Source organism: Perkinsus marinus (assembly GCF_000006405.1).
Source record: "Perkinsus marinus ATCC 50983 genomic scaffold scf_1104296941728, whole genome shotgun sequence".
In the NCBI taxonomy this organism is placed as follows: domain Eukaryota; phylum Perkinsozoa; order Perkinsida; family Perkinsidae; genus Perkinsus; species Perkinsus marinus.
Window position 1 is genome coordinate 303,282 of NW_003212397.1, and position 11,961 is coordinate 315,242.

General features: G+C 48.0%; 3 protein-coding genes across 3 annotated transcripts in view; 2 read left to right on the plus strand and 1 right to left on the minus strand.

The window, feature by feature from the left end:
* Pmar_PMAR000107 (hypothetical protein) overlaps nucleotides 1–2,864 on the plus strand; it is a gene marked incomplete at its 5' end in the record, with an annotated part of 3,217 nt that extends 353 nt beyond the window's left edge. Inside the window, 7 exons of the mRNA XM_002781679.1 lie at nucleotides 701–803; nucleotides 1,440–1,547; nucleotides 1,606–1,773; nucleotides 1,874–1,979; nucleotides 2,025–2,212; nucleotides 2,262–2,390; nucleotides 2,478–2,864. Coding sequence (XP_002781725.1) covers nucleotides 701–803; nucleotides 1,440–1,547; nucleotides 1,606–1,773; nucleotides 1,874–1,979; nucleotides 2,025–2,212; nucleotides 2,262–2,387 — 799 coding nt within the window. The 3' untranslated portion in view covers nucleotides 2,388–2,390; nucleotides 2,478–2,864. The remainder of the gene's footprint in view (nucleotides 1–700; nucleotides 804–1,439; nucleotides 1,548–1,605; nucleotides 1,774–1,873; nucleotides 1,980–2,024; nucleotides 2,213–2,261; nucleotides 2,391–2,477) is intronic.
* Nucleotides 2,865–3,042: 178 nt separating this feature from the next.
* Pmar_PMAR000108 (hypothetical protein) lies at nucleotides 3,043–9,133 on the plus strand (the record flags this gene model as incomplete). Its single annotated transcript, XM_002781680.1, has 18 exons — nucleotides 3,043–3,327; nucleotides 3,666–3,875; nucleotides 3,925–4,281; nucleotides 4,329–4,436; nucleotides 4,821–4,988; nucleotides 5,035–5,137; nucleotides 5,186–5,388; nucleotides 5,532–6,047; nucleotides 6,311–6,418; nucleotides 6,469–6,636; nucleotides 6,850–6,958; nucleotides 7,000–7,178; nucleotides 7,435–7,542; nucleotides 7,967–8,134; nucleotides 8,181–8,289; nucleotides 8,340–8,497; nucleotides 8,734–8,874; nucleotides 8,925–9,133. 18 exons carry the CDS (start codon nucleotides 3,043–3,045, stop codon nucleotides 9,003–9,005), a joined length of 3,279 nt encoding a protein of 1,092 aa, XP_002781726.1. The 3' UTR covers nucleotides 9,006–9,133.
* Nucleotides 9,134–9,976: 843 nt separating this feature from the next.
* On the minus strand, nucleotides 9,977–11,202 carry Pmar_PMAR000109 (U2 small nuclear ribonucleoprotein, auxiliary factor, small subunit, putative; the record flags this gene model as incomplete). Its single annotated transcript, XM_002781681.1, has 7 exons — nucleotides 9,977–10,236; nucleotides 10,281–10,366; nucleotides 10,415–10,501; nucleotides 10,604–10,666; nucleotides 10,712–10,829; nucleotides 10,876–10,996; nucleotides 11,044–11,202. The coding sequence occupies 7 exons, from the start codon at nucleotides 11,200–11,202 to the stop codon at nucleotides 10,034–10,036; spliced, it is 837 nt and encodes a 278-aa protein (XP_002781727.1). The 3' UTR covers nucleotides 9,977–10,033.
* Between the last annotated feature and the right edge of the window lie 759 nt (nucleotides 11,203–11,961).

Consider the following 11,961-nt stretch of genomic DNA (forward strand, 5'->3'; position numbering starts at 1 on the left):
CACTTCTAGGGCCTGGTATTACCAAGGCATATCTTGAGGTGGCATAGCCGCCCCACTTCTAGGGCCTGGTATTACCAAGGCATATCTTGAGGTGGCATAGCCGCCCCACTTCTAGGGCCTGGTATTACCAAGGCATATCTTGAGGTGGCATAGCTGCCCCACTTTCTAGGGCCTGGTATTAACAAGGCATATCTTGAGGTGGCATAGCCGCCCCACTTCTAGAGCCTGGTATTACCAAGGCATATCTTGAGGTGGCATAGCCGCCCCACTTCTAGGGCCTGGTATTACCAAGGCATATCTTGAGGTGGCATAGGTGCCCCACTTCTAGGGCCTGGTATTACTTAGGCATATCTTGAGGTGGCATAGGTGCCCCACTTCTAGGGCCTGGTATTACTAAGGCATATCTTGAGGTGGCATAGCTGCCCCACTTCTAGGGCCTGGTATTACTAAGGCATATTTTGAGGTGGCATAGGTGCCCCACTTCTATGGCCTGGTATTACTGAAGCATATCTTGAGGTGGCATAGGTGCCCCACTTCTAGGGCCTGGTATTACTAAGGCATATCTTGAGGTGGCATAGGTGCCCCGCTGGTCGAAATCCGTCATACTTAGGCGCAACCTCGGGTGGCATAGCCGCCCCACCTGTTGAAATTTGTCGTATTACAAGCCGACTAGACTTCAAAGAAGCCGGCCTTTGATCAGATATAAAGACGATGAGGGGGACATGTGCGTCTTGACGTCGGAGACCTTTGATGATGCTATGGATATATCCCTCAGAGACAATGGCCTACTACGCTTGGATGTGGTAGTATAAGGGAAGGCTCCTATCCACTGCTAGTCATGATAGGCCAACAATGATTGACAGGCAGTCGGTTCGGTTTCGTATGCGATTGAAATAACACTTGGCGCCTGATAGGATAAGTCATTAAGCAGTCATTTGTCTCAAGGTGAACGCCAGGGAACCACTGCCAGCGTCTATGTTATCACATGCGGAGGCAATGTATTACCATACACCTCTTTCCTCAACCAAGCCACCATCGACAGACTCAGCCAACCTACGTAGTCCACAACTGTCTATCGCCGAAAGCAGCGGACATGACAAAATTCCGGTGTCTTCCATCTCAAGAGCCTCGGATTCGGCTGAGCATCCCTCAGAAGTCTCTCCTGCGGCTCCGTTCCATTCTGGGCACTCTACTCCTCGCCCTAGTGGTGCTGCTACGACGGTGCCTGTCGGGTGTGGTATGGAAACGACCGAAGGAGCTCCCACTCCCCGCGGTGCTGTTGCCCAGCTTCTCCCGTCGAAATTGAATGACAGAATATACGCGCCTAAGCCGGTTCTCAGGACGTTCCTTTGCCTCAATGAGATGAACATGCTGACTCCGAGAATGATCACTTCGGTAGAAATATCGGATCCCGGGATCGAACCTGCGGTTTCTGCCAGGTCACGGTATCTTTCATACCACTTATGATACAACGATGCAGTCGACACACAGATAGGCTGTCCTATCACGTTCACAAAAAGTACGATTGTATCAGGCCTACTTTGCAAGTGAGTATCTCGCAAATGTGGATGAAGTGTGGTATTCAAGTTCATTTTTTCGTCTCAGAGTATGCTGTTGGCGATAACCCATATACCAGAGCTCCACGAGTTCATGCCACTACTACAAGCGATCGTGAACTCTGGTCCCAATACGCCTGAAGTCACAGAGTTTGGCCAGTGGTTCGTTGGCCTGCTCAAGTCATTCTCAACTCTCAGCTTCGACACGCAAGTTCAGGTGAGCTCGATAGTGGGCGCACAACAAGGTCATGCCCGTGAGAGCTTCTCTTCAACACTTCACCGTAACAATCATGAGTGGAGTAGTTTCTGAATTGTAGGTGCTGCTGATGGTGGCTCCCTCGTGGATACCGTGTTTCCGAACGGCGATCCAACTAGGCCGCTTCGATGTACCACCAACGCCTAAACAACAAGTCACTCATTATGGTGAGTTACCACTTCTTGGGTTGTGTGTATATGTGATAACGGCAGGTGTTGAGTGTGATGGCTGTGGCGTGAACCCTATAGTTGGGCCCCGCTTCAAATGCCAAGTATGCGACTATGACCTTTGTGGTGAATGTTATCCGAATAAAAGCACAATCCATGCCGAATCACATGATTTCGTATGTGTCCTGCGTTCTGGCAGAGAGGCCTCCGGAGTCAAACTAGGGCTCCTAACAGTGAGAGCAATCCAAAGCATGTGCGAGCTACATCGCTGTTTCATCTCAGAAGGAATCTCCATCGTCGAAGCTGTCAGCTCCGACGATGTTGTCGGCCAAAGCATCGTCATTGAAGTGCCGAACCCCGGCGGGGGAAGAGGAGCACAAGAATTACCACTGGTCGACGAATGGCTGATGTGTAGTACCCGAAGAAGGGACATGTAACGCCTCCCGATCACCCGTTTAATTATTACCTCTATAGAGTTGTCCAGTTGTCTTTCCTCAGGCATCTGAGTTGCTGGTTGTATGTGCCGAATCCAGTCATTACGAATGCTAATATTTTACTCCCCAGAAGGATGTTGGTGATTTCCTCCTGGTGATTTCGAACCACCATTGCTCATCACCATAGTACAAGGTCATTAACTTTAAAAACTGTACTTGTCTATGATGCGTGAATGATGATGAGAAGTTCTACAGGCTTTCCCGCCTGCCTTTTCCCTAGTCTGTTGTCGTCTCTCGTTAACTATCGCGTACACTTGCTCCAGTGTTCTTCAACTTGATCACTAATGGCTCTGAAAAATCAGCCACGTGCGGTGCTGGTACGCGCCTAGAAAATGGTTGTCATCACATGAGCGGTTGGTAACCTAGGTAGCGTGGCAGCAGTTTGCGCCTTTTTTGGATATTAGAAGTTTCTGTTGAGTTGCCAATCTTGGACGTAGGTATAGGATCCCTCATTTTCCTACAGGGTGTTTCTGAGGTTGTTTGGGTGTGGGCGTTTTCTCATGGTGAAGACCCCGGGTTCGATCCTAGCATGTTGCATTTTTTATTAAAGTTGTACCAATTTACCAGACATGAATGAATCTAGAGGAGCAGAGAGCCCTCCCAATTTGGTCGTGAAGTTTGTATCGGCCAATGGGGTATGGCGGACTCGCGTACCAGCTGCTGTGGCGTCCTTCTCGCGCGTCACACAGTTCGCCAGAGATTGCGCGGCTTCCATCAGTCCGGTGGGTCAGCCTTCTCCCGAGCCCAGGATCCGTTATTTGGATGATGAAGGCGACTGGTGTGAGCTCACCGAGGACACCTGGCCGGATGCCTTGCAGCTCGCTGAGGATACGAAGGGCGTCTTGAGAGTGGAGGTGAGTAGTTCATCCTAGGGGTATGTATTTTTTCTCAAGCACGAAAATTTGGTTTCTCGGCTGATCCGGCGGATATTCGTATAATCTCTCAACGCGATGAATGCCTCCATACAACAAGTCTACACTAGAAGGATTCCCAGTCGATTCATCGAGGCGCATGCTTAAATTTCCATGTGCATGCGTGCAAATTCCTTGAGCAATTCTAGTACTGAATTACTGTAGTGATTGTAGGCAAGTTCGACTTAACACCATAGGATGGGTTAGACTATAGGCATGTAGCAACTGCTCTATAGTTTTCTAATTTCCATTCCTCACGCATTGGATGATTTTTTTATCAGTTGACCGCTAAACCCGAGATACTTCGCAGTAGTTCGACTTCAACAACCACTGCTTCCGCAGCCCCGCCTCTTTGGTCTCCGCCTGGTGCGATTCCCATAGCTATACCACTGAAGGGTGGTGCTAAGGAGGCTAGGCCCTCGGTTGCTGCTACTGCTAGCCCTAATGAGCTCTCACCGTCTCGTCCGAGCCTATCGCCCATCGTATCCACGGTGAGCAACATTACTTTTTACTCGAGTGGATATTCCTTTATCTTTTCAGAACAACCTAGAGCAGCGTTCGGCTGCCTCTGTCGTCAGTGAGGCCAGCCGTCGAGGCTGTAACGACCCATACCCGATATGGGCACCTCCTGGCCTTCAACTTCCCCGTCCGTCTCCCTCGCCCCCAGTCGCTACCCCATCATCATCGCCAGCAGCGGAGTCGTTCGGAAGTCAGAGACTAATACCAGGAGTTTCGGAGATCCCAGCAGTGCCGTCAGCCGCCCGGGCGGACGTGGGGCCACCACCGGGTTTTCCACAAGAACAACAACAAAGGAAGTCCTATGCGCCGAAGCCAATTCTCAAGATGTACTTTGCTCTAAACGAGCAAGGCAGGCTCACTCCGAGGATCGTGACATCGGTGGGTTTCCGGCAAAGGTGAGTTGCCTGTTGTTGATTGTGTTTTAGGTGATGGCTAATTTCATACCGTTGGTGGTACAGAGGATCAGCCGTCATACAGATTGTGTTACTTTTGGGATCTATCATAAGTTCTACCGCATTTTACCAACTCTCAAGGTGATAAGTGATCTCGAGAGCGACCAACATCCCTAACCTCGTTGGGCTTGGGCATGTTTTCTATACGGGGGGAGCTATTGTGATCAAATGATGCAACACGTGGAGTTAATAAGGACGAAGTAAATTTTAGGTGATCGAATTTAGTCTAGCTGCTATCAGTATCGGAATATATGTTCGCTTCCCTCAGCTGAGCTCAGGGGTTTCCTCACCAATTATAGATGTTTGTATACGCATTCGGGAAGGAGTGTTCTGAAATCAACGAAAACTTCCGGAAAAATCCCGAAAAATTATCCTATTGTCACCAACACAGGTAGTTGACTTTACGTGCATATTTTCCCAAATTGATACTGTGTGTATCACCATGGTGTCACCACCTGTTGTTAGGCTGTACTTGAGGCGATAGGAGAGGTGCCATCACTGCAGCGGTTTGCGCCGCAGTTGAGAGCCGTGGTAGACTCCGGTCCCGATGTACCAGAGATGTGCGGTATGGGGCAGTGGATGGTCAACTTCCTCAAAGTCCTTTCGCAAGAACCGTTCGACACCGAAATCAAAGTAAACTTGTGAGGAAGGGGGCGACGGTGGGTAGTTGCTGTAGTAGGTCCTGCTGGCTCTGGCCCATCCTTGGACTGCTGTAGTACAGGAAGACATAGTTAAATACCGAGATATGCTGAGCTGTGATGATGTAGATATCATTCACATAGGTGAGTCCCATGGGGCGCTCGACAGCCCTCAGTGCCCTCTGGGGTCAGGTGTGAAATGTGATATGTGTGGAGAGGCGCCTATCATTGGACCGGTTTTCAAGTGCCGCTCATGCGACGTCAATTTGTGCGGCGAGTGCTTCCCGGATAAGAATTCTATACATCCCCAACACGACTTTGTATGTGTTCTTTGGCCGTCGCGAGATCGTCAACAACAACAACAACAACAGCAGCAGGGCTCATTGCAGTCGAACGTAGGCCCCCGGTTTCAGAGTGTGTTGCTCATCAGTGTGGGAAAATATGCACATGGTTTTACTAAAAAATTGGAAATTTTCGTCGATTCTGCTCTATTGTGTGGAAATACTTGAGCTGAGCTGAGAAAATCGAACATTTTCAGGTGGACCGTCAAGTGGCTGAGAGCTCTGCAAAATTCCCACCAGAAGCTCCCTATAGCAACCCTTTCTTCAGCTCGTCTGCCTCAGAAACCATAGGTCCTTTCGGTCCATGGCTCGATGCTTTACGATCGACCTTTTCCTGGCATGAGGAGTATCGACAGCATCAGCAGCACCCCTGGTCTCACGGGAGCTGGCTGTTCGGCAAGGGGAAGGGTAAAGGGAAAGGGAAAGGGAAAGGGAAGGGAAGTCCATTTGGTTTCGACCCGTGGAGGGGCGATTCATCAGCGCGCTACGACTATGATGAATTCGAGAGCGACCGTTGTGGCTTCCTGGGTGCGGTTGGTGAGAGACTTGATTCGACCCGAGGAGCTTCACAGCAGCAGCAGCAGAGGTCAGCGACGGACTCTGGTGACGAGCGGCAGGCGAAAAGTCATAAAACATACACGCCGAAACCGCTGGTGAAGATGTTCTTGAATCTCAACATTCAAGGTTTGCTCACGCCCCGTACACTAGCGTCGGTAAGTTGTCCAAGTAGTGCTCTACACTGTTGGGAAAATGATGAGTTCGATATGAAAATTCGTTATGAAATACAGAGAAATACATGTACGTTTATGTTATCACATTGTATAGAAATAGCAATATATGATGAAGTTTTAAAATTCTGAGGATAGGCAAATTGACTACGTATGAATCTTGAAAAGTTCTCAATCGATTCACATTGTCATCTCGTTGAGGTCTACGCACTCTCAACAATGAAGTTATAACTCGGTTCCCACTGTAGGTCATCTCGGCTTTCCTACCGTTGACCATTCAAAGACTGAGTCGACACAGTGATCGCATCTCTAAGACGGCTCGGGCCAAATACGAGTGGATCCGCCCCACTCTGGAGGTGACGGCGATTTCGTTTAAACTGTGAAGGGAATTGCCGCTTTTTGGTAGGCGTTGTTGGCATCACTAGAAAAGATACCGGAGATGCAGGAGTATGTACCATCGCTGAGGGAAGTCGTGAATGGCGGTCCTGAGAGCCCACGGATGAGGTCTTTTGGCATCTGGTTTATCACTTCAATGAAAGCTTTTGCTGCACTACCCTTTGAAAAGCGGATGCCTGTGAGTCGTGGGTCCACAGTGTTGGAGGAATATATTTTTGGATTTTTCAGCTGGCCTCAAAAGTTCTTTTCCTCACTCACTGTAGCAATTAACATATGTTTTTTTGTAGATGTGTATAGAAACCAGCAATAATTTCCCGAAATTTCCGCAGAATTTTCATATTTTCCGCAACATGTGCATATTTTCCCCCCAACACTGTTCATCTGGCCTCAGGTTTTGCTTAATGCAGCTCCACGTTGGATGACTGTTGTTACTACCCTCATGGGCTTGCAGTTCGACAAGCATGATGCATTGGTCATGTCCAAATCTGAGCTTTCTCATGGTGCGTATCTTTGCGCACAGGGAATAATTTTCCTTTAACAGATGTTGGTTGTGATGGTTGTGGAGTGTACCCTATAGTGGGACCTCGTTTCAAGTGCCAGGACTGCGACTACAGCTATGATTTATGTGGAGAGTGCTATCCGGACAAGAATAGTATTCATGTTGATGGTCATGAGTTCGTCTGTGAACTTTGGCCTGATACCAATATCGATTCCAACAAAGTAAGTGTAGAAATACTCGTGTATTTTTTTTACGATTTTTTTGCAGAATTTTCCGCAAAAATCGTCAGCAAAAGTTCAGAGTAAAACAGTGGAGAAAGAGGCAACGGGGCCGAGTTGTTATCGCACATTTACCGCTAAGCCTTTGGCTTGGATCTTCCTGGGATTGGATGCATGTGGGATGCTTACGCCCCACATGGTTACATCAGTGAGTTGGATTAATCGGGCGCGCGCTTTTTACATTCATTTCGCTGTTCAGGTTTTGGTGTCTTTCATCCCGTTGATGATCCAGCGCATTAGTCGACACACTGAGCATCTTACTCGGAAGATGTTTAAGCGTTATAAGGAGCTCAGGCCTGTCCTACAGGTGAGGTCGATCGGGAGGCAGCCTCCCATGCGTTTTGTAGATTTTAATTACATATTTAATACCAAAAATAATATAAATCTATTTGATATATTTTTATGGTATGGTATTATTTATCGTAATTGAATATCATATTTTTTCATTATATGGTTAACTGCTTGTCAATACATGTTGTTTTTCATGCTGTACTAATCGTGTGTATGGGGAAAGGCATTCACACATGAGGTGTTCAGCAGACCTCTTCTGAATTTTAAGAGCGATCCTAGGATAGAATTTTGCATGTGAAATTTTAGTTCTGCGAGCGCTGTTGAATCTCAGGAGAGATCTATCGAACACGCCGGTAGCCTCAGATTGAGGTAGCGAGTTCGAATCCCGGGACCTCCATTTTGTCCAATTGCATTGTATTTAATTGTCATTTTGCTTTCAGAGTCTTCTGCTAGCTATTACGCCGATTCCTCCGCTGAAGTCGTTCGTTCCCACCCTCCAAGCTGTTGTGAACCAAGGTCGTGATGCACCCCAAATGGCCACCATCGGCGAATGGTTTGTATCCTTCATGAAGGCCCTTTCAACATTGAGTTTCGACGGCCAAGTTCAGGTAAGGGGAAGTTTTAGTCATTACCTTTTTATCGGTTCGTTTTTAGGTTGTCACGATTATCGTCCCAAACTGGATACCCTTGATGCATAAAATTATGGCTCACACGTCACTTTCTCATGCGCTTGTTCCCACTAAGGAAGAGCTAACGCATCGAGGTAGGGTTGCAGCGATGCTGCTGTATCGACTCGCTTACGTATCTGGTCAGACGCGAGTTGTGATGGGTGCGGCTGTAAGCCGATTATTGGCCCCTTGTTCAAGTGCCAGAGCTGTGATTACGACTTGTGTGGAGAATGCTATCCGATGCGCAGCAGTTTGCACTGTCCGCTTCACGAATTCAGCTGTATATTACGACCGAAGAATAAAGTGAGTTGGTTACCCTTGAATGAAGACAAGCACCTGTACGGTGTACGATCGTTACGGAATGTGGACCTTATTTAGTTTTAAAGCGATGCCTGAGATATAGTACGTGGTTTCGGCCGATGTGTTCTATCGGTACAATGCTCCGTAAGCGTCCGAGGAATATTCCAAACAACGTACCGGAGGTTCACATGGAACCCGAAACGTGCCCTTGAGTCGCCAATTTATGGTTTTTCTATCAGAAATGTAATATTGATAGCGGTATCGAAAAAGCTGAAAGCGTCGCCAAGGAGAAGACCGAGGAGCTAGACACAGATTCGAGCTCAGATTTCGTGGACACTGATGAGCTCGAACAAACCTCCGAAGAAGATTCCCCAAGTGAAGTAGTAGTCGAAGATGGCTCGCGTGTCTTGTAAGAGGTTTTTGGTCGTAGGGAAAGGGTGATGAGGCTGAGGGCGGATGCCCTTTCGTTGAAGCTGCGAAGAAAGCGTTGTCTCGTAAAGAACCACACTAAGAGAAATCAGGGTGCCTCGTTTACTCGTCTTGGCTCATCAAGATTATAGTGACGATTCGAGTTGATGTCGATGCCGTTGGTAGTTGACCTTTCAGTCACTGTTATTTCTGAGCCAATCCACTCAGGCAGTTTATTTCCGTCAGTTGCCATTTCCTGTTACTGAGGACTCGAGTTTACTAGTGGCATCATCATCATCAGTCCGTAAAATGAGAATCCATTTTTAAATGATTTCGAGCTATAGTATCTTGATAAAATTCATCAGAAGTGGAATAAACGTTGGAGTCGAGGGCATACTCCTGCACCATGTCGATGAAGGGGTTGAACTGTGCATTCTGCCGAGCAAACTTGGCTAGATGCTCTTCAGAATCGGCTCTTAACGAAGAATCGTCTCTTATCGCCATCGCACACTGTACGACCACTACAAGGCAACTCAGTTCTCGCGACGTCCACTGGTTGTCTCGAGGGGGGCGACGATACTGCTGTAGGGACAGTAGGAGCAACAGGTCTCCGTGCACTGTGCCGAACCGCACAGTAAATCGACGCACGTTCTCTCCATGTAAAGTGAACGTGGGAGTGAGAAAAGAGAGTATGACAAGGTGGAAGATTGATGAGTGTTTAGCTGTTCAGACAGCGATGAGGCTTTATTTCTGCTGTGAATAACTTTCCGTAACGTTTCAATACAGTGTATGCTCTCTGGCAGGTGGAAATCTTCATTTTTACTCGTCTAAACATCTTCCTCACAATGATTGCGATTTTACTCATGAGATTCTTGTGTAAAAATACAGTTAAATATGTCACAAATGCAACACTTCGTGTGAAAACATCACTCGCTGCTGTAAAGCGCAGATGTACCAAATGCCACACAACAGAATGACATGAGTTATCTCCGCTATGCACCTTGTGTGTTACTGTTGGCAATACGTTTCATAAGCGCCGTCACTTTTACTGTACAACACAACATCTTTCTTAATCAATAAGCAATGTCTATGGGCACTGCAGGGAAACCGCCCGTCGCAAGTTCGATGACCTCAAAGCTGAGCTTGGTCGATGCCACCTTGAGCCTCGGCTTCACGATTCCATTGGTCTATCATAGCACGACGTTCCTCTGAAGTCTGCCTCTCACGGCCACGGTCACGGCCTCGATCATCGCGGCCGCCGCGGTCACGACGATCGCGATCGTCGCCATGATGGTGATGACCACCGTGTCCACTACGGTGTCCACGATCACGACCTGAGAGTCATACTACTGCACAAGTCAGCAGCCTTCTCTACTACTCCTGGAGCGACGACGTTCTCTCGACCTCGATCGTGAGCGACTGCGGTATTCCGGGTGTTGCTCGTACATCTTACGATAGAGTCTCCTGAGAAGGTGTTGTCACGAGGGGATAAGGGAGAGAGATTGTGATCACCTCCTCAGCTTCCTCGGGACGTGTTTCCAATGTATGAAGTTACAGAAGCCTCCTCGGGAACACTGAGCATCATCAAACTGACGGCACCTGTATGAGATGCCTGACATGCAGAGCCTCATAGTGTCTTTCACTACGAGCTACTGAACTGGCGCTTACCACCAACAACAAAAACGGGACAAGAGACACTACCTGGCTTCACTGAAATCCGTGACTGGCGAGTATTCAGGCTGAATGATACGACCGGCATAGAACCTAATGGACATTCAAAGGAGCAGAAAAGGGCAACGACCGACCCACCTCCCAGTTAACTTTTGTATACACATTTCAGCGCTTTCTTCCTTCACATATTTAACATAGACGTTACCAATCATATGATCTCCGATATTATCAACGACAGCGAGATCCTCGATTTCCCCTGAGAAGCCCAACGATGGCATAACCCTCACAGAAGGAGGACCTACCATAATTAGCAAGCTCTAAGAAAACCTCCTCATAGAAGGCTTCGAAGTGCTCCTGGGCGGCATCAGCCTGTTCATCAGGAATATCCTGACCCTCAGCCAGAGCAATGGCAGCTGGGGGATTCTAAGGAGATACGCAATACAGGGAATAGGGAGAGACGTATGCCTTACCTGGTACATTCCCTTGAGGAGGACGGTCTGACTAGAGACCGGCCTATTGTGCTGTCGAGAGCATTGGTCACCGTGACGGCATGTACCGATCTTGAAGTAGAAAGGGCAGTTCACACGGTCCTCTTCAGTGCCGAAGATTCGGGCAAGATGCTCAGCCATTCAAGGAGGGTAGCAGAGCGCGGCTGACCAGTATAATCATTATTTCCCTTCCACACACAGTAGGAGTTCACTAAGGAATCGAAGTCAGAATCCCCGAGAGTTGATCGAGAAAGGCCCAGCATATTAGGTTAGTTGAGGGGACAGGCAAGTTGCACAACACTCAGGGATCTCTCCATGTAATGACCAGTCGAGCGGAGGAAAAGATATTGGGCAGTATTATATTCTTCGCCGAATCGATGAATGAGGATCGGCCCAGCCGCAGGCACTATCCACAGAAGACGTAGTTCACGTTCCGTTCGTAGTGAACCGCAAAAGACGCGAGTGGATAATCGAGCAGAATGGCGTGCGCGCAACTCGAAATTTGTGTCTTTCTCGATTGATGGAATTAACCAGGAGATCAGGTGGACCACTGAGCATCCCGCCTACACCCCTCCACATATTCTTAGCATATCCGGTTTTTCGACTCGTGCACAGCCACCACAACGAGTACCATCTTGTAGCTCAGGGAGGTATGTACTTATGCTTTACCTGATATGACCTCCAAGTTTCAGGGCCTAACTCTTCGTAGTTAGTGAGAAGTCGACGACCGGTAAAACGTTTTCTCCACATATTCTTAGCATACACGTGTTGAAATTGCGCCTCAAAATACCAACTTTTACTCGGGGAGTATATCTAAAACTCCGCTCCTGATCTAATGCTATACATCAACAGAAAGAGAATCGTTCATAATGGTATTCCTCCATGTTTCACTTTCATATT